The 21286-nt window shown below is 43.6% G+C and overlaps 1 protein-coding gene across 2 annotated transcripts in view; it reads right to left on the bottom strand.

Moving 5' to 3' along the window:
- Nucleotides 1–481: 481 nt before the first annotated feature.
- SLC25A30 (solute carrier family 25 member 30) overlaps nucleotides 482–21286 on the bottom strand; it is a 33736-nt gene continuing 12931 nt past the window's right edge. For both annotated transcript variants that reach the window (XM_040425436.1, XM_040425437.1), the window contains exons 3-10: nucleotides 19685–19832; nucleotides 18288–18382; nucleotides 17180–17265; nucleotides 8309–8404; nucleotides 8107–8231; nucleotides 6173–6305; nucleotides 5097–5177; nucleotides 482–2006 (exon numbers count right to left, since the gene is read on the bottom strand). In XM_040425436.1, the coding sequence (XP_040281370.1) occupies nucleotides 1965–2006; nucleotides 5097–5177; nucleotides 6173–6305; nucleotides 8107–8231; nucleotides 8309–8404; nucleotides 17180–17265; nucleotides 18288–18382; nucleotides 19685–19832 (806 nt within the window). In that variant the 3' untranslated portion in view covers nucleotides 482–1964. The remainder of the gene's footprint in view (nucleotides 2007–5096; nucleotides 5178–6172; nucleotides 6306–8106; nucleotides 8232–8308; nucleotides 8405–17179; nucleotides 17266–18287; nucleotides 18383–19684; nucleotides 19833–21286) is intronic.

Genomic DNA, 21286 nt, shown 5'->3' with positions numbered 1-21286 from the left:
TAAATACAGGGAGCCATCCACAGATCTCCCCCCTAAACAGTGCCATCCACAGATCTCCCCCCTAAACAGTGCCATCCACAGATCTCCCCCCTAAACAGTGCCATCCACAGATCCCTCTCCCCGACGCTCACAGCAGTATATTTATAAACTACCATAATCAGTAACTACTTTAACTTTAATCAACAGTCATCGCTCATTGCTGAGCTCTTTACTCTGATTATTTGGATATGGGATATCTTACCGGTACTTTGTCTTAGCTCCGGTAATAGCAGGCAGTGCGGGGGGCGGCGCTCACTTACTGACGTCACGCGCCTGCTCCCACTAGGCGGCGCAGGCGCGTGACGTCAGTAAGTGAGCGCCGCCCCCCGCACTGCCTGCTATTACCGGAGCTAGACTAAACTCGAGTAAGACGAGGGGGCTTTTTGAGCACAAAAATGTGTGCCAAAAAACTCGTCTTATACTCGAGTATATACGGTAATACAGTTATCCCCTAACCAGCAAATGCAATACCGCATTTACCAAAATCATATTATACCTTACAGAGCGACATACAACACGATCTGTACATATTCCCACAAAGCAGCTTGAAGTGTAGGTTCACGTTTCCTGAACCTAAGCTTGTATATTAGGAAATTGTATACACAGCAGTTATAGGACTTCTATTGTAATTACTAAGGGAATCTGTGAGGTCCCCCAAATTCTATTAAAGAGGACCGGTCACCTTTCCTGACATGTCAGTTTTAGTAAATAATTGCATTCCACATTTAATGGAAATGATGGACCATCTATTCTTAGGCTAGGTGGTAATACCAGTTGGGGATGTGTCCCTGCAGAGTCAGGCAGCACTGAATGGACAGGATCATACTGTGCAGTGATGAGCCCAAGTTAGTTATTCAAGAAGTTGTGCAGGAAAACCACATTAAAACAGAACTCTGCTTCAGTTCCGACTGGTATCTTGGAACCGAAGCTGAAGCTTTGGTTTCAAATTTTCCACTTTAAAAATCAATTACCAAAGTCCAGTTGGTGTTGCCAGTGGCAGACTATGCAGGAATACATCCGCAACTGGTAGTACCATCAAGCCTAAGTATAGATGGTCCATAATTTCCATTAAATGTAGAAGGCAATTATTTACTAAAACGGACATGTCAGGAGAGGTTACAGGTCCTCTTTAAGTGCAGTATTACACGGATAGAACTGTTCCTGTCGAGTCCCAAACACAAAAATTATATGTCCATACTCACCCCCACCACTGAGGGTTGTGCCCTCGGGTACAAGCTCGTCAGTCCTCGCACTCTATTCTAGTGTCTGTATGCAGCCACACAGCAGGGGAATGGGGGTAAGTATGGATATATAACTAGGTGAGCAGACACAGGCTGACCTAAAACAGTCCGTCTGTTTTATTATCAGATTATTACTGCTCCTGAAAACATGTCTAAAAGTAAAAAAGGTCATAACCAATGCCTACATACAAGCATAGTTCACCTACACCTTCATATTACTGACGGGCTGTTATGAATGGTCCTGTAGACTGACAAAAATGTGTCATATGAATGAAAACTAAGTCTACGAACCTTTTTGATGACGAATGAAAATGTATACTTTTTTTCTATAGATAAAACTGAATTATGTAAGTAACATCACTCTACAAGTATAAAAATAGACATTTTGGGAACACTTCTAGATAGACAAGGACAAGACTTCATCCAAATGAACATTTTAAACCTCTTGAGCATCAGGGATTCCAATTCATAGCATGTGTTTTTCCAGTTGCAACGCATGCACCGCATTTCTAAAGAAGTCTTCCGATGCAGTGCTGGCAACCCGGTCTCCAGGAAAGTGTCACCACTCGTCTTTATACATTCACATGTTCCTTCAGAGACATCATAAATAGAGATTGCAGCACATCAATTTGAATTTCTAGGTTACTGGCATGGAAAAACTTGGCTAGCTGCACGGATGACACATCAGAGGTTTAGTTTCTTGAGCTGTTCATAGGTTATAAAGAACTACAGAAGATGATTAAGGATTCATAAGCAATAGATCGTTGATTCATGGTTTTAACTATGGTAGTTGTCTGAGCTATCGGAAGAATGCTCTAATACTTTCTGGAGTGCAGTTACATTGAAGATTCGACCTAGAACCAGGGATGAGTTGAAATTTTACGTTCCTGTAAGGTTTTCTTCTCATTTTGCCATATGAAAAGGACTATATTAGGGAAGCAGGTTTGTACCTATGGAAGGATTGGATCCTGCATGGTAGACCTTCTTCTAAGCATCTCTGCTTTCCTTTCTGATGGGATCTCCTCCAGTTCTTGGCACAAAACCTATATCTTTTATACTGACCATGCATACAGCCTTTGGCGCCAGTCAGACTGTGGATCCAATGACTTCAGCATCATAGATCCCCAGGATGCTTTTAGTTTGGGTAATCAGACCCACAGAAATTAAAATTTTACAGTGATTGCTTGCTATGCGATCACGTCATCCATGCGCGTGGGGCGCCCTGACGTCAATCTGAAGCGCCCCGGGAGCCGCACGGACTGTAAGTATACTGCTCCCCCGCTCCCCACTACACTTTACCATGGCTGCCAGGACTTTAGCATCCTGGCAGCCATGCTAACCATTCAGAAAAAGCTAAACGTTGGATCCGGTAATGCGCCAAAAACGACGTTTAGCTTAAGGCCGGATTCGAATTAATGCCTTTCAATGGGCATTAATTCCGGATCCGGCCTTGCGGCAAGTGTTCAGGATTTTTGACCAGAGCAAAAAGCGCAGCATGCTGCAGTATTTTTTCCGGCCAAAAAACGTTCCGTTCCGGAACTGAAGACATCCTGAACGGATTTCTCTCAATTCAGAATGCATGGGGATAATCCTGATCAGGATTCTTCCGGCATAGAGCCCCGACGACGGAACTCTATGCCGGAATAGAACAACGCAAGTGTGAAAGAGCCCTTAAAGTGCCTATACACCTTTAACAGAGTCGCTCAACTCTCTATACACATAAATGCAAGGATGTATATCTTTTCAATGAGGAGACAGGAAAAAGCCAGAGAGGAGGGAGCTGCTGCCGGACACCTCCATCGACTGCTTATCTCCTGGAGGGCAAAAGGATTGAAGACTGATCTTTAATGTGCCTGATCTGACAGAGTAGTCTCAGCAGGCCCCCATACACATTAGATTGACGGTCGGCTAGCCTCGCCAATAACAGCGGGCTCGGCCAACAATATCCTAATGTGTATGGGGCCTTTAAGTCTATGTGAAAGGTTCTCTTTAATTACTCAGTCAGTGCAATCTGCAGTCAGCATGTTATAGAGCAGGAGGAGCTGAGTAGATTGATATAGTTTTGTGGAAAAAAAAAAAACAGTAAAACTTGTATTTTAGGCTACTTTCACACTAGTGTTTTTTGCGGATCAGTCATGCAAAAACGCTTCCGTTACAATAATACAACCGTATGCATCCATCATGAACGGATCCGGTTGTATTATGTCTTCTATAGCCATGACTGATCCGTCTTGAACACCATTGAAAGCCCATGGGGGACAGATCCGTTTTTTTGTGTTTACAGCGGTTTGGTGTCCGCCTCCAGAGCGGAATGGAGACTGATCGGAGGTAAACTGACGCATTCTGAGCGGATTCTTTTCCATTCAGAATGCATTAGGGCAAAACTTATCCGCTTTGGACCGTTTGTGAGAGCCCTGAACGGATCTCACAAACGGAAAACCAAAACACTAGTGTGAAAGTAGCCTTATATATTTACATCCACTTCTGACTTCAGTTGTACAAACAGGAGGTGTTATCAGTGGTTGATAGCAAGTGTGTACACATATATAGCTTTCAGACACTGATAGCTGTACATGGGGGAGAAGTTCACCGATTGACAGAACTCCCTGTGTAGCAGACGAGTGTTGGGAGGGAAGAGTTCCCTCCAAGCAATCGCCTGCTCACTAGTGGAGGAGACCACTGCTATTACATGCAGTGATCTGCTCCGCAGCAGTCTTACACGGCAAAATGATTACTAACAAGCGTTCATACGGATGCTAGTTAGCAATTATCTGCAAAAAACAAACAAACAAAAAAAAAACTCAGCAGGTGTAATACAGGTTTAAGTTTGTAGCTGGAGATAGCTGTCAGGCACTGATAGTTGTACATGGGGTGATCTTAAAGGGGTTGTCCGGGTGCAGAGCTGAACCCGGACACATACCCATATTTTCACCCCAGCAGCCCCCCTGATGTTAGATTCAGAGCATCTCATGCTCCGATGCGCTCCCTTCCCCTGCACTAAATCGCGCAGGGCACGGGCTCTTTTGTTTACAATAACACATTGCCGGGCAGAGGTTTCCGCCCAGCAGTGTGTTCAGTGACGTCACCGGCTCAGATGGGCGGACTTGAGCGCTGCCCTAGCCGTTTTACTGGCTAGGGCAGTGCTAAATCCCGCCCATCAGTGCCAGTGACATCACCGGGCTTCCTGAAAATGCCTTTGCCCTGCGCGATTTAGCGCAGGGCAAAGGAGCGCATTGGAGCATGAACTGCTCCTATGCTCAAGTCAGGGGGGCTGCCTGGGTGAAAATGGAGGTATGTCCATACAACCCCTTTAAGTTTAGAAAAAGTAGAGATATAAAATGTATAAAATTACAAGGTTTACTGAATTTTTCCACAAAACTATATAATCAATCTGATCAGCTCTCCTGCTCTGATACACTCTGCTAGCAGATTGCACTGCATCTTGTAGTGACAGGTCCTCTTTAACAGAGGCTCCGTATTTGTCAAGTAATTATACCCACTGAGTGGTCCCAAAAAATTGTGAACTAATGGGGTCATTTATCAAACTGGTGTAAAGTAGAACTGGCTTAGTTGCCCACAGCAACCAATCAGATTCCACCTTTCATTATTGACAGCTCCTTTGGAAAATGAAAGATGGAATCTGATTTGGTCGCCATGGGCAACTAAGCCAGTTCTACTTTACACCAGTTTGATAAATGACCCCATACATTTTTTTCCCCACATCTATACAGTTCATCCAAAGGACGTTATACATCTCACATACATAAAATAGCACAAAGACATTAAAATCCCCATTGTAGACACAGAAAAGGATACAATTATATTCCAAGGTCCCAATCTTAACCAGTTTGGCCAAAACCCTTTGTATAGAGCAAAAAAGCCTTCATTTTTCCAAGTCTAAAAAAAAAGAATAAATGTCAGAAAATAGATTTTAAAGAGACTCATCATAAATGACCTTTTGTATAAATCAAGTTTATACTTTCTCGTTAGAAGTCCTGAATTTATTTTTTTACCATTTCAAGTAACAAACAAAAACAAAAAATACTAAAATTTAGGCCACTAGGCCTAATAACAAGTCACAAAGCGAGATGAGACTAAGCATTGGCCCCAGGGGGCTGTTCTTACGGAAACAGCAGAGAGGGGCAGCGCTCCACTCTGTCCCTCCTATTTTAGGGAATAGGGGCTACACAAGCAGCTAAGCAGAACAAGCTGCACTGCTTCCATAACTCCTGAAGTGGCCAGTGCAAATAAAAGAAAAAAAAAAAGCACAATTCACACAAGTGAAGCAATAGAGATATTTTTCTGTAGAAATAAACATTTTTCAAAATAGCAATAAAATATTTTGGGTGCAGCTTAGGATGTTTTGTGCATCAGAAACTGAAATCTACATCCGCTAGGGTAGATTTCGGGTTTAATTTACACCATATAAAAAAAAATTAAAAAAAAAAGGTAAATGTGTCAAACTGTAGGCGCCCCATTCTGCTTTTTTTTTTTTTAAAGAAAAATGGAGAGCACGGTGTGATCAAGTAAGATGGCTTGTGTAAACATCTGAGGCTATTCTATACACATTTCTGGCATTGAAGCTTTGGTAAGTTGATAAATTCCCCAATACTTTTGGTTAGGGGTAAGAAAAAATTTTTGCAGAGGGTAATAGTAAATCAGATCTCAACATATGTCACACAGGTAATGCATTTATGAAAAGCCAAATGCATACAGATTGTGGAGGAAACTTATGGAAGCAGTGGCAATCACTCATAACAGTATCGTTATCCTCAATTCCCTAGGCTTTTACTTTATACTTTTATAAATTTGGCTATGTTCTATTTCAATATTGTAAGAAAAATTAAATCTTTGAAAGAAACATTTGCCCAAACTATAAATGATGCACGCACCTGCAGCAAACAATCTGCGGTGCCTTTGTAGGCAGAAAATTCACCCATTGACCTTTGGTTCATCATTCGGGTTCTGACAACATCAACGGGATTCGACGCTAATGCTCCCGCCAATCCACATGTAAAACTGGACCTGGAAAACAGTAATGGCACAGCACCTATGTGTCAAAATAGTACAAAATGTAAAAAAAAAAAAATAATATTTAATTTTTTTTTTACCAAAACTTTGTTTATTCCTTTTATTCTGTACAATGTATAGACCTGTGCAAAGCCAAAAGCATGGCTCTACTAAATACTACTACTGTCTAGACAGGCAACTGGCACCTTGTAGCAGCTATTGTACAGTAACCATCCAACATACACCGTTAACTAGGGCAACAAAAATCCTCGATGCAATTTCCCTGCATCGAGGATTCGTTTAAATCACATGACCACAGAGGGCGAGTGAAGCCTTTCACCGCTCCGTGGCCTCCCGACTCGGCACACATAGTCAGCGCACTGGCTGATGCTGTGCGAGACGTCAGATCCCTCTCAGTGCATGCTGGGAGGAGGACGCGGTCTGTCTCCTGCGGACTCCATGTCAGCGCACGGCCAGGAAAGGCAAGTATAAAGTTAGCTGGGTGGGGGCTGGTATTGAAGGGGGCACCTGTGATTTGAAGGGGCTGATGGCGCTGGGGGACATGGAAGGCAATGGAATGAAGGGGTTGATGTCGCTGGGGGAGTGGGGGACAGGACATGGATGGCATAGAAGGGCTGATGGCACTGGGTGGGAGACATGGCATGGAGGGGCTGATCTGATTGGTGGGGGACATGGTGGATGTCATGGAGGCACTGGGGGACATGGCAATGGATTGCATGGAGGCACTGGGGGAGGGGGACACAATGGATGGCATGGAGGGGCAGATGGCACAGGGGGAGTGGGGGACATGGCATTGAGGGGCTGATCTAATGGCACTGGGGGGAGTGGAAGACATGGCAATTGGGCATGGCAGAAGAACAGCCTGCTGGAGTATACAGTATTGGGTATAGCTGGATACAACTAGCTATATGCTCTTATTAACTATAATGTGGTCCAAGGCTATCTGGCCATGTCCTGGCATACATGCTGGGTATTGTTCAAAGCTTTTTTTTTTCTTTTTGTCCGGCCAAAACCCAGCTTGAATGCTGTAACAAGGCTGGACCCCATTACAGTCCATCACTGCAGCAGCCGGCAGTATCCAGCTATACCCGATACGGTACATTCTGGCCGTCTGTTCTTCTGACAGAATGTATATTGCTGCTGTGAAAGAAGCCTTGTGTGCAATTAGCTATAACACTAAGAAAAATATTGTTTTTATAAAGCAATACATTATTTTAAGAAGGTCTTTCTTATTAGAGTACTCGATTAATCGTAAAAATAAATAAAATAAAAAATAAATAAAAAAAAATAAAAATCGCTAGAATACTTGATTGCTAAAATAATAGTTTGCTGCAGCCCTACGGTTAACCCTTTCAGCCTTGGAGGATTTTCCAATTACCGCTTTTTACTCCCTGCCTTCCTGGATTCACAACCTTTTAATTTTTCCGTTCTAATAGCCATATGAGGGCTTGTTTTTGCAGGACAAATTGTACTTTCTAATGGCAACATTTAAACATTGTTAAATGGGGGAAGGGGGAGGCGCAAACACTATTATATTGCTTCTCCTTTACATTGCAATGATTTGCCTATGTAGTTCACTGCAGATTTACTATGTTCCTATGGAGCCCTGCCACCTGCAGGAGATGGTGGTATGACAGGATTTGATTCAGCCCCCATTAGCTTCATGCAGAAGAGGAAGACAAGGCATAGAATATAATGCCTTCTGGCCTAGGTGCCTAAACTCTCACATTATCATACCTGAAGGCACGTATTCACACTGAAAGCAAAGATTTTAATATATAGCAGTTCAACTTACAGAAAATGCGTATAGATGGTGTCGCCCATCAGTCCGGACAGGATCAGGTGTTTCTTGGTAATGTCATAGACTGGCAGCTCCACTCCCACTACAATAGCTGCTCTCTGGGCAGTGAGCGATACCCCCTTGAAAAGCAAAATTATTGCAGATTACCTACATGTCATCAAATCCAACAGTACGCAAGAGAAATAACTCCATTTACCTTCCACAGGCCCCGCGTGCCTTCCTGCTGGTAAATGTTGATGAAGTTGCCAATCATCCCCCCTTGTATCACATTGCCTTGTGCCTGCATTCTGATCTAGAGCAGAGACAAGAGAAAAAGGGGAGGACACATTGTAAATTTCACTAGAGGCACCTAAAAGACCATTCACATCTAGAAACATGGGGCAAAAAACATTATATACCACATAAAAGAAAAAAAAAGTTTAGTATATTTTCAAAATGTGTCATGGCTTCATAAATAATGCCACAACACTGTGCCGCGAAGATCGTACCACAGATCCGAACAGACCATAAAAACCTACGTACAAGGGATGGCATGTTGAATTATAAGGAGGTCCATCAGCAATCTGACGTCTACATGGAATTGCTGAGACATATGTGAACACAGCACTGGGAGTTGCATTCACAATTCAGAGCTGAAATCTCTCACAATAACCAACACAGGAGATAACTCTAATCTAAGAGATATCCGAGCGGTTAGTCACACAATCAGCCCTCCCGTGGCAAAATCTTCGGGTGTCAATCGATCTGGGACCTTGTGAAGGCCCCCAGGCCTTACATAGGAAACAGCATGTACAGTAGTATTTGAACACCCTGCGATTTTGCAAGTTCTCCCACCTAGAAATCATGGAGGGGTCTGAAATTCACATTGTAGGTGCATTACCACTCCGAGACAGATTTTTTTTTTGTTTTAATTCAGGAAATCACATTGTATGATTTTTAAAGAATGTATTTGTCTTGCACTGCTGAACATAAGTATTTGAACACCTGAGAAACAGCAAGAATTCTGTCTCTCAAAGACCTGTTACTGTGCCTTTAAAAAGTCCACCTCTATTCCACTCATTATTCTAACTTAGTAGCACCTGGCTGAGCTCTTTAAAGACCCCTGTCCACGCCACAGTCAGTCAGACGCCAACTACTACCATGGGCAAAACCAAAGAGCTGTCAAAAGACACCAGAGACAAAATTGTGGACCTCGCCAGGCTGGAAAGGGCTACGGGACAATTGCCAAGCAGCTTGGTGAAAATAGATCAACTGTTGGAGCAATTGTTAGAAAATGGAAGAGGCTAAAGACGACTGTCAGTCTCCCTCGTACTGGGGCTCCATGCAAGATCTCACCTCGTGGGGTATCACTGATGATAAGAAAGGTGGGGAATCAGCCCAGAACTACAAGGGAGGAGCTGGTCAATGACAGAGCTGGGACCACAGTTTCAAAGGTCACTGTTCGGTAGAACACTACACCGTCATGGTTTCAAATCATGCATTGCATGGAAGGTTCCCCTGCTCAAGTCATCACATGTCCAGGCCCGTCTGAAGTTTGCCAATGACCATCTGGATGATCCAGAGGAGGCATGGGAGAAAGTCATGTGGTCAGATGAGACCAAAGTAGAACTTTTTGGTATAAACTTCACTCAGTGTTTGTAGGAAAAAGAAGGATGAGTTGCATCCCAAGAACACCATCCCTACTTGTCAAGCATGGGGGTGGTAACATCATGCTTTGGGGGTGCTTTTCTGCGAAGGGGACAGGACGACTGCACTGTATTAAGGAGAGGATGAATGGGGCCATTTATTGTGAGATTTTGAGCAACAACCTCCTTCCCTCAGTCAGAGCATTGAAGATGGGTCGTGGCTGGGTCTTCCAACATGACAACGACCCGAAGCACACAGCCAGGATAACCAAAGAGTGGCTCCGTAAGAAGCATATCAAGGTTCTGGAGTGGCCTAGCCAGTCTCCAGACCTAAATCCAATAGAACATCTTTGGAGGGAGCTGAAACTCCGTGTTGCTCAGCGACAGCCCCGAAACCTGACAGATCTAGAGGAGATCTGTGCGAAGGAGTGGGCCAAAATCCCTGTTGCAGTGTGTGCAAACCTGGTCAAGAACTTCAGCAAACGTTTGACCTCTGTAATTGCAAACAAAGGCTTCTGTACCAAATATTAACACTGATTTTCTCAGGTGTTCAAATACTTATGTTCAGCAGTGCAAGACAAAAATTCTTTAAAAAATAAAAAATAAATCATACAATGCGATTTCCTGCTTTTTTTATTCTGTCTCTCAGAGTGGGAATGCACCTACAATGTGAATTTCAGACCCCTCCATGATTTCTAAGTGGGAGAACTTGCATAATCGCAGGGTGTTCAAAAACTTCTGTTCCTCACTGTAAGGTCCTGCAGAAGGCAGCCAGTAAAGTCACAGTGTGCAACAGTATACTACTGCAGTCGATGCTAAAAGTGATTGTTCAATCAAGTCCCCTAGAGAGACTAAAAAAAAGTTAAAAAATATGATAAACCCCAAATTTTACAAAATGAAAATAAACATAATTGCTATTGCCACATCTGAAAATTTCTGAACTATTAACCACCTCATCCCACAGTGCTTAAACACCCTGAAAGACCAGGCCACTTTTTACACTTCTGACCTACACTACTTTCACCATTTATTGCTCGGTCATGCAACTTACCACCCAAATGAATTTTACCTCCTTTTCTTCTCACTAATAGAGCTTTCATTTGGTGGTATTTCATTGCTGCTGACATTTTTACTTTTTTTGTTATTAATCGAAATTTAACGATTTTTTTGCAAAAAAATGACATTTTTCACTTTCAGTTGTAAAATTTTGCAAAAAAAACGACATCCATATATAAATTTTGCTCTAAATTTATTGTTCTACATGTCTTTGATAAAAAAAAAATGTTTGGGTAAAAAAAAAAAATGGTTTGGGTAAAAGTTATAGCGTTTACAAACTATGGTACAAAAATGTGAATTTCCGCTTTTTGAAGCAGCTCTGACTTTCTGAGCACCTGTCATGTTTCCTGCCTGAGGTTCTACAATGCCCAGAAAGTACAAACACCCCGCAAATGACCCCATTTCGGAAAGTACACACCCTAAGGTATTCGCTGATGGGCATAGTGAGTTCATAGAACTTTTTATTTTTTGTCACAAGTTAGCGGAAAATGATGATTTTTTTTTTTATTTTTTTTTCTTACAAAGCCTCATATTCCACTAACTTGTGACAAAAAATAAAAACTTCTATGAACTCACTATGCCCATCACGAAATACCTTGGGGTCTCTTCTTTCCAAAATGGGGTCACTTGTGGGGTGGTTATACTGCCCTGGCATTCTAGGGGCCCAAATGTGTGGTAAGGAGTTTGAAATCAAATTCTGTAAAAAATGACCTGTGAAATCCAAAAGGTGCTCTTTGGAATATGGGCCCCTTTGCCCACCTAGGCTGCAAAAAAGTGTCACACATCTGGTATCTCCGTACTCAGAAGAAGGTGGGGAATGTGTTTTGGGGTGTCATTTTATATATACCCATGCTGGGTGAGAGAAATATCTTGGTCAAATGCCAACTTTGTATAAAAAAAATGGGAAAAGTTGTCTTTTGCCAAGATATTTCTCTCACCCAGCATGGGTATATGTAAAATGACACCCCAAAACACATTCCCCAACTTCTCCTGAGTACGGAGATACCAGATGTGCGACACTTTTTTGCAGCCTAGGTGGGCAAAGGGGCCCATATTCCAAAGAGCACCTTTTGGATTTCACAGGTCATTTTTTACAGAATTTGATTTCAAACTCCTTACCACACATTTGGGCCCCTAGAATGCCAGGGCAGTATAACTACCCCACAAGTGACCCCATTTTGGAAAGAAGAGACCCCAAGGTATTCGCTGATGGGCATAGTGAGTTCATGGAAGTTTTTATTTTTTGTCACAAGTTAGTGGAATATGAGACTTTGTATGAAAAAAAAAAAATAAAAATCAGCATTTTCCACTAACTTGTGACAAAAAATAAAAAAAATTCTAGGAACTCGCCATGCCCCTCACGGAATACCTTGGGGTGTCTTCTTTCCAAAATGGGGTCACTTGTGGGGTAGTTATACTGCCCTGGCATTTTCCAGGGGCCCTAATGTGTGGTAAGTAGGTAAATGACCTGTGAAATCCTAAAGGTGCTCTTTGGAATATGGGCCCCTTTGCCCACCTAGGCTGCAAAAAAGTGTCACATGTGGTATCGCCGTATTCAGGAGAAGTTGGGGAATGTGTTTTGGGGTGTCATTTTACATATACCCTTGCTGGGTGAGAGAAATATCTTGACAAAAGACAACTTTTCCCATTTTTTTATACAAAGTTGGCATTTGACCAAGATATTTCTCTCACCCAGCATGGGTATATGTAAAATGACACCCCAAAACACATTCCCCAACTTCTCCTGAGTACGGCGATACCAGATGTGTGACACTTTTTTGCAGCCTAGATGCGCAAAGGTGCCCAAATTCCTTTTAGGAGGGCATTTTTAGACATTTGGATACTAGACTTCTTCTCACGCTTTGGGGCCCCTAGAATGCCAGGGCAGTATAAATACCCCACATGTGACCCCATTTTGGAAAGAAGACACCCCAAGGTATTCAATGAGGGGCATGGCGAGTTCATATAAATTTTATTTTTTTGGCACAAGTTAGCGGAAATTGATATTTTTAATTTTTTTCTCAAAGTCTCCCGTTCCGCTAACTTGGGACAAAAATTTCAATCTTTTATGGACTCAATATGCCCCTCACGGAATACCTGGGGGTGTCTTCTTTCCGAAATGGGGTCACATGTGGGGTATTTATACTGCCCTGGCATTCTAGGGGCCCTAAAGCGTGAGAAGTCGTCTGGAATATAAATGTCTATAAAATTTTACGCATTTGGATTCCGTGAGGGGTATGGTGAGTTCATGTGAGATTTTATTTTTTGACACAAGTTAGTGGAATATGAGACTTTGTAAGAAAAAAAAAAAAAAAAAATTCCGCTAACTTGGGCCAAAAAAATGTCTGGAGCCTTACAGAGGGGTGATCAATGACAGGGGGGGTGATCAATGACAGGGGGGGTGATCAATGACAGGGGGGGTGATCAGAGAGTCTATATGGGGTGATCACCACAGTCATTGATCACGCCCGTGTAAGGCTTCATTCAGACGTCCGGATGCGTTTTGCGGATCCGATCCATCTATCAGTGCATCCGTAAAAATGATGCGGACGTCTGAATGGAGCTTTACAGGGGGGTAATGACAGGGGGGTGATCAGGGAGTCTATATGGGGTGATCACCACAGTCATTGATCATGCCCCTGTAAGGCTTCATTCAGACGTCCGGATGCAGTTTGCGGATCCGATCCATCTATCAGTGGATCCGTAAAAATCATGCGGACGTCTGAATGGAGCTTTACAGGGGGGTAATCAATGACAGGGGTGGTAATCAATGACAGGGGGGTGATCAGGGAGTCTATATGGGGTGATCACCACAGTCATTGATCACGCCCCTGTAAGGCTTCATTCAGACGTCCGGATGCGTTTTGCGGATCCGATCCATCTATCAGTGCATCCGTAAAAATCATGCGGACATCTGAATGGAGCTTTACAGGGGGGTGATCAGGGAGTCTATATGGGGTGATCACCACAGTCATTGATCACGCCCCTGTAAGGCTTCATTCAGACGTCCGGATGCGTTTTGCGGATCCGATCCATCTATCAGTGGATCCGTAAAAATCATGCGGACGTCTGAATGGAGCTTTACAGGGGGGTGATCAATGACAGGGGGGTGATCAATGACAGGGGTGGTGATCAATGACAGGGGGGTGATCAGGGAGTCTATATGGGGTGATCAGGGGCTAATAAGGGGTTAATAAGTGACTGGGGGGGTGTAGTGTAGTGTAGTGGTGCTTGGTGCTACTTTACTGAGCTGCCTGTGTCCTCTGGTGGTCGATCCAAACAAAGGGGACCACCAGAGGACCAGGTAGCAGGAATATTAGACGATGTTATCAAAACAGCGTCTAATATACCTGTTAGGGGTTAAAAAAAACACATCTCCAGCCTGCCAGCGAACGATCGCCGCTGGCAGGCTGGAGATCAACTCTCTTACCTTCCGTTCCTGTGAGCGCACGCGCCTGTGTGCGCGCGTTCACAGGAAATCTCGCATCTCGCGAGATGACGCGTATATGCGTCCAGGCGGAATGAATCAACCACCTCCAGGACGCGTCTGTGCGTACAGCGGTCCGGAGGTGGTTAAAATCCTAAAGCATGCATCCTCAATGGTGAATGCCATAATGAAAGAAAAAAAAAAAAAAAAAAAAGTAGAAAAATTTTGGTTACCTCTCCTTCACAAAAGATTTTTCCTTGCAGTTTTTCAATAAATGTGGTAAAATAAATGCTGCCACACAAAAAAAAATAAAGTACAACTTATCTGACAAAAAGATAAGGCCTCATACAGCTATGTGAATGGAACAATAAAAAAGAAGCTATGGCTCTTAAAATGTGGGGAAGAAAAGCAAAACACAAAATTTGTTCATGGCGCCAAGGCGTTAAACATTTTGGAATAGCCTGCACATTTGTCAAAATCCCTGAATATTTACAAATTACTTTTCTTTAAACTGCAAACAGGGAAAGAGACAAAGTCATCACTTGGGTACATTTTGCACACATTGAATGACTTTGTATTTTTTCTGCCCAAACCAGTTTACAAAATCTGTAAAAATATAAAATAACTCAAAATTTGCCCTGGTTCAATAGGGAATATTCTGCAAAGCTTCAGCAGAACCAGCAGGCCAGTGTGGGTATTTGCAGAGTACAGCAAACCGGGTTCTCAGATTTCACTGGTGTCTCACCACTGCTAGGAGTAGATAAAGGCATTCCAAATCAAGCAAGTCCTGTTCTGTAATGAGGCCGCCCGCGGACACCAGTGCATAGTGTTCTTGCTTGGCCTTATGATGTTGCATCACCCCGTGCTTCCACTGCCTGCATGATAATCCTGCTCCACACGCTTGTCACATGCTGAACGCAGAGCAAACACAACAAAGTTCTTCCATCTTCTCATCTAGGGTTAGTTCAGGATTTATTTGGCCTCATGCACACAACCCTATTTTTATTTGTTTAGATAGCACACTGACCCATTCATTTCTATGAGCCCATGCACACTTTGTAGTTTCTGTGGATTCGTGCAGCCCTTTTACAACTTGTAGAACATGTCCTGGTCTGTATTGCAGGAAATGATGACCTATACTGAGGATAGGTCATTATCATTAGAGCGGCATCTGCTCCAAGTCCAGGCATCCCCGCCAATCAGCTGGTACAGGGAGCTGCCGCACTCAGTACAGAGATTGTGCTTAGCCCTATTCGCTTCAATGAGGCTCAGGTGCAGCTAGGCCATGTGACTGATGTACGGTGAGGTCGCATAGCCTAGGAAGAGGTTGCGGAGCTCACCGAGTGCCCGGCCTCTTCTAACAGCTGATTGGCGGAGGTCTCAGGTATTGGACCCCTACTGCTCTGACATTGATGACCTATCCTGAGAATAGGTCAATATTAATTTATGAATAACCCCTTTAATGGGAGTGAGAAAAATAGAGAATGCACATGGGAGGCATCTGTATTTTGCAGATCCATTGTTTGCGGACTGAAATATGGACACGGCTGTGTGGATGAAGCCTTTCATCGTGGTTTATTAAAAAAAAAAAAAGTCTGAATTATGCTGCAACCAGGTGCTGACAAAACACAGCAGGGACCAGGGGTGGACTGGTAACTTAAAGTGGCCCTGATGTTGTGTTGCCCAGCCTTCTGTCAATCTGGATCTACCTACAAGTATATGGAGCAGGGTCAGCAATACAATAGTACCACACAGAATACCATCCCACAGAACCAAATATCACAGTGCAGCACAAAAAGCCTCCCCAGAAGCTTGTCCCTCTGTGGTGGCCATCAATAGCTGCCACGTTTTGTCCTCTTCCTCCCCTAATTGTTTCTAATTAAGATATGGAGCAGAGGGCTTAGGAGGTGAGATACAGCCATAGCACCAAACCAGCCTTACCTTTAGCAGGCTGCCGGGACTTCCTCTAATAATGACCCCTATACTGCCCCCAGAAGTATATACCCGGCCAGTGGCAGTGAGGAGGGCTCTGTTGGCTCTATGGACATTAGCACATGGGAAAATTGCCTGTAAGGCCTATGGCCAGTCCGTCCCTGGCAGGGACATTAACTACTATACTCTATGATGATATCCATGTGGATGCCAATTTACTGTCATCACAACTACTTCATTCCACACAGCTAAACCCTCTGCGACTAAATATTTCAGCCAGTAGTCTCACCAGTTTTACTTAGGCAGCCCAGGTTGCTATTAGACTATGAAGGTGCTGCTCCTATTCAGCTCCACCTGTTACCTGGAGGATACAGCCTGCTAAAAGAACTTCTTGAGAACTTGCTTCACTGGCTTTATCAATCAGAACTGCTGAGGCAGCAAAGACTAGATTGCCCAGAGTAACAAAACAGACTTAATGAGGCCTTACGCACACGACCGTATGCATTTTGTGGTCGGCAAAAAATACGGATGACATCCGTGTGCATTCCGTATTTTGCGGAACGGAACAACTTGGCCCTAATAGAACAATACTATCCTTGTCAGTAATGTGGATAATAATTGGGAATGTTCTATTTTTTTGCGGACATACGGAAAAGGAATGCACACGGAGCACCTTCCGTTTTGTTTTTTTTGCGGACCCATTGAAATGAATGGTTCCGCATTTGGTCCAAAAAAAATAAAATAAAAATATGGAACGTACACGGAAAGAAAATACGTTCGTGTGCATGAGGCCTCATTGTGATTCTCCACTGTAATGCATTTTTGCACACACAATGGGGATCCACTAATTGGAATGAGAAATGTTCTTTTACCTGTATTCTTCAACCACAATCTGTTTCAGGAGGACACGCTATCTACACCTCCCAGTTCGATCAGCCACGTATCACTGCTCCTAATCCACCATTAAACATAGTGGATGTACTTAGCTAGCTGGTAAATGAACAAACTGAAGGAGGTGAACACTTACCTTAAGGACATCAGTGGGGTTGGCGATGCACGAGGAAACTACTCCAGACAGCACACCGCAAAATACATTAAGAACCAACGTCTCATCTGTAAAGATAATAATGATTTGAGTGATTTAGACTGTATTTAAAGACCACCAGTCATGAAGACCAAAGATATTATCTGAGACTGTAAAAACTAATGACCCGCTTCACCACCAACGCTGATCAGCTGTCTGAATGGCCGCACCACTTCCCCTCCATGGTTTACCAGGCACCGCTCTGCACTTCTAGTACTGGCTGTGCCTGGTATAAAAACATCACACGGACTCATCCCAATCAAATAAATGGGACTGAATGTAATACCGGGCACTGCACTACACAAAGTACAGAGCTGTGTCTGGTACATGATGAAGGGGGCACGGCATCAGAGTTAACAAAAATTGGATAAAATAATAAAGCATATACCCACAGCTTAACCCCCCCACCGTTACCAGCACTGCAGTTTCGGTTGTCACCTCCGGTTTCTGTTTACAGGCCGCACCGGCGACAATGATCTCATGCCACGTACTTCTAAGGCCAATGACTGACTGCAGCAGTGGCACACCGTATGCAGCTGGTAATAGTGGGGGACAAAGGGGGAGATTTATTAAGACCACTCTAAAAAAAAATCCTGCATTAGCGTGAGAAGCGTCACAATTATTACGAGGCGCATGATGGGCTCCCTAAAATCTAGTCAGGAGCTGGAGTAGATCTCTGGCGTGATGTGGGACAGTTTTCTGGCGCACATGATGTTAAATGATTTGGGCCACTGAGGTTCCCCATATTTGGTCACAAACCAGGACCAGAGTCAAAATGTGCAACTTTTCTCCACCAGAAAACAGGAGGAGATTCATCAAGCTTCTACATCCAAAGTGTTGAGTATATGTTCTTCTATTTTATTACATTTGGGGAGCACTGGGGGAGATTTGTTGTAACAGTGACAACCCATTCAAAGCTATAGACATTGGCCCCAGGCTTCAGTGGGAGTAGGAGCACCCTTGTCACTTAGGTGCACTCTCTGTGACACTGGAGCAGACAATCTGTCCAACATGACACGGTTTGGAAAATCACCGCTCTTCTCATACAAACCTTCGGGACGATCGACAAATAACCTCTTCAAGCTCTGGTACGTTCCAATTTTTATAGTACCGTATGATGCCTGGCGAAGCATTGCTGGTGCAATCCTGCAGGGAGGTGGAAAAAGAAAGTATAAATGTGGACACAAAGGCAGCAGAGCAATAAAGAAAAGAAAGAAAAAAAGAAAATCCGGCAGTCATTAACTACGTAATCATCTGTATTTCACCAGACTGATCACAAGGTAGAGTCATGGCAGGGGTCAAAGCTAAGGTTTCAGAATGTCACAGGGCTACATAACTGATGCCAGCCCATCTGGGTGAGGGGTCAGGGTCATAAAACTGTGTAGACTATTGAGTAACCAGCGGGACACGCTGTACATGACAGGGGCTCTCCTGCTGCCTCCATTCACAACAAATACAAATATCTGCCTCCACCACGAACACTTTGCTTCGTCCTCTAATTGAAGTAGGCCGATGTAACATCCATGGCTGCTACTGAAGGACTTGGTTAGGTGACCGCTCACCAGATGGATGAAGTGTCGCAGGGACCACCCGGGAATGGGAGTAATCAGTGGCAGGGGACAGAAGATCATTTCCAAAGCCAACTATAGATGCAGCAATCATCAAAGCAACCATCGGCGTGGCATAGCATGCCACGCTGGTTATTGTTTTTTCCCCATTTGTAGCAAGTTTACACCAGACAACCCCTTTTCAAAGTTTAGCCAGTATTGCGCTGTAACAAAAATATACACAAACCAGCTTCATGTCACACTCCTTCCAGTCCCCTGCCTGTAAACTTCCAGACAGGGTCCCATGCACGATGGTAGCTAATCACCAACCTCAATGCAGACTTGTCCCCAAGTGGCCCCGCTGTGACATGCTCCTTGAGAACACGTCACTGCTCAGTCCAGCGATTGGCTGCAGTGGCATGTGACCACTTCTGATAGTTTACAGGTCAAGGACCATAAGTAGTGAGGACTAGGTCCTTGATGATGGAAAAGGGGCAGGAGAGTGCATTTATTTATTTTGTTTTGTAAGGACTCTTGGCGATTTATCCACCTTACATAATAATAAAAAATAAAAATAAAAAGTCTAGTCAAAGCGGACATAAGGGGTCTAATCCTGGTGCTCCCTGTCAAAAATGAGGCTATAAAATAAATTAGAACGCTTCAACTTCATCCTTCTGAGACCATGAAACATGTTAAAATTAGAGCGGGGCCGTGAGGTTGCACCCCCATGATTAGAATGAGGGAGGCGCAGGACACTTTTGAACACCCTCCAAATACATTAGTGGTGCTCCCACCATAGACGCCAACAGTGGAAAACCAACATCCATACAAGCCGACATCATTCATGCCCTACGCGGGTCTGTCAAGTACAGCCAAGGTATAAATCGGCCTATCTACTTACCCAGAATACAACGCGGTGAGCCCCTCTTCTCTGCATATTCTAACAAGCGCATGCACCATTCCTCGATAGCGAATTTCTTTGTATTTGGCATCATTAATTTGCCCCTGGACTTGGAGACGTGTTTTGGTCAAGTCTATAGGAAAAGTACCTTGAAGAAATGAAGGTAAAGAAGCTATGAAGAAATAACTACAGTAATCACACAATGGTGCCTCCTAGTTCTTCTCAAATCAACACATAGAAGTAATGATTCTAAACTGTAAAAAAGGTCTGGTAGCCGCTTATTGAGATTTAGAGCGACAAACAAGAAATTGGACAGCAAGTATCTAAGATGCACTGTCAGCCTAAAGGTGACCATACACATTAGATTAACATTGGTGGGACCAGTTGACAATCTAAAGTGTATGGGGGTGTCCTGACTCTCCTTTAAAGGGAAAGAAGGGTTGGGCATGTTGAATTTGATGGTGTCTCATCCTTTTGTTCTCTGTTCAGCTTCCATAGATGCTTAGGGCCCTTTTCCATGGACTAAGGATTGGACCAACTATCCTGAACAAATACGCTTGGTCAGTGTAAAGGTGCTGCCAATCACCCCACAAAGGAGCAAATGCTCATTTTTCGGGCGTTAAACATTTTCATGTGCCACCAAAAATCCTCTTGACAGCTGCACATCACCCTGAGTGAACAGGGATGTGCTGCCGACAAAGAAGTAAATGATCAGATTAACGATCATTGATCCCCATACAGCAGTGATCATTGCTGCATGTAAGTTCAGCAGAACGAATAAACAATGACTAGAAATCAACATTTCATTCCCCATCATTGCCCTGTGTATCGGCCCCGGTAAATGGGTCCTTACTCCCCTCTCCCTCTTGAAAACACATGCATGTTCAGCCGAGCCGACTGTCCATGTGTATTGGGAAGAACAGCTGTCAGCTACTAAAAGTGTATGGCCAACCTAAAGCAGTCTGAAATCCTCCTAATGTCACATCAGCAGCTAGACACCGGTCTTGTCTACTCTCCATACTTTCCAATGTAGAACTACCTGTTCAGTTCTGTATAAGCAGAAGTCCACCACAAGTTCAGAGAGTACATGGAGGGCAGGTTTCCATACAGAAAGAAAATAATTATTAGAAACTACAAGCAATGAAGGAATAGGTAGCTGCCACCCAAATACTGAGACAAATGAGCCTCCGTAGTCAAGGGGACAATGCATTAAATAGTGCAGAATCTAACTGGTACAGTCAGGTCCATAAATATTGGGACATTGACACAATTCTAACATTTTTTGGCTCTATACACCACCACAATGGATTTGAAATGAACAAGATGTGCTTTAACTGCAGACTGTCGGCTTTAATTTGAGGGTATTTACATCCAAATCAGGTGAACAGTGTAGGAATTACAACAGTTTGCATATGTGCCTCCCACTTGTTAAGGAACCAAAAGTAATGGGACAATTGGCTTCTCAGCTGTTCCATGGCCAGGTGTGTGTTATTCCCTCATTATCCCAATTACAATGAGCAGATAAAAGGTCCAGAGTTCATTTCAAGTGTGCTATTTGCATTTGGAATCTGTTGCTGTCAACTCTCAAGATAATATCCAAAG

Source organism: Bufo bufo, chromosome 3, assembly GCF_905171765.1.
Source record: "Bufo bufo chromosome 3, aBufBuf1.1, whole genome shotgun sequence".
Lineage (NCBI taxonomy): Eukaryota > Metazoa > Chordata > Amphibia > Anura > Bufonidae > Bufo > Bufo bufo.
The sequence above is the reverse complement of the archived record's forward strand: the minus strand, read 5'-3'. Positions and strand labels throughout refer to the sequence as shown.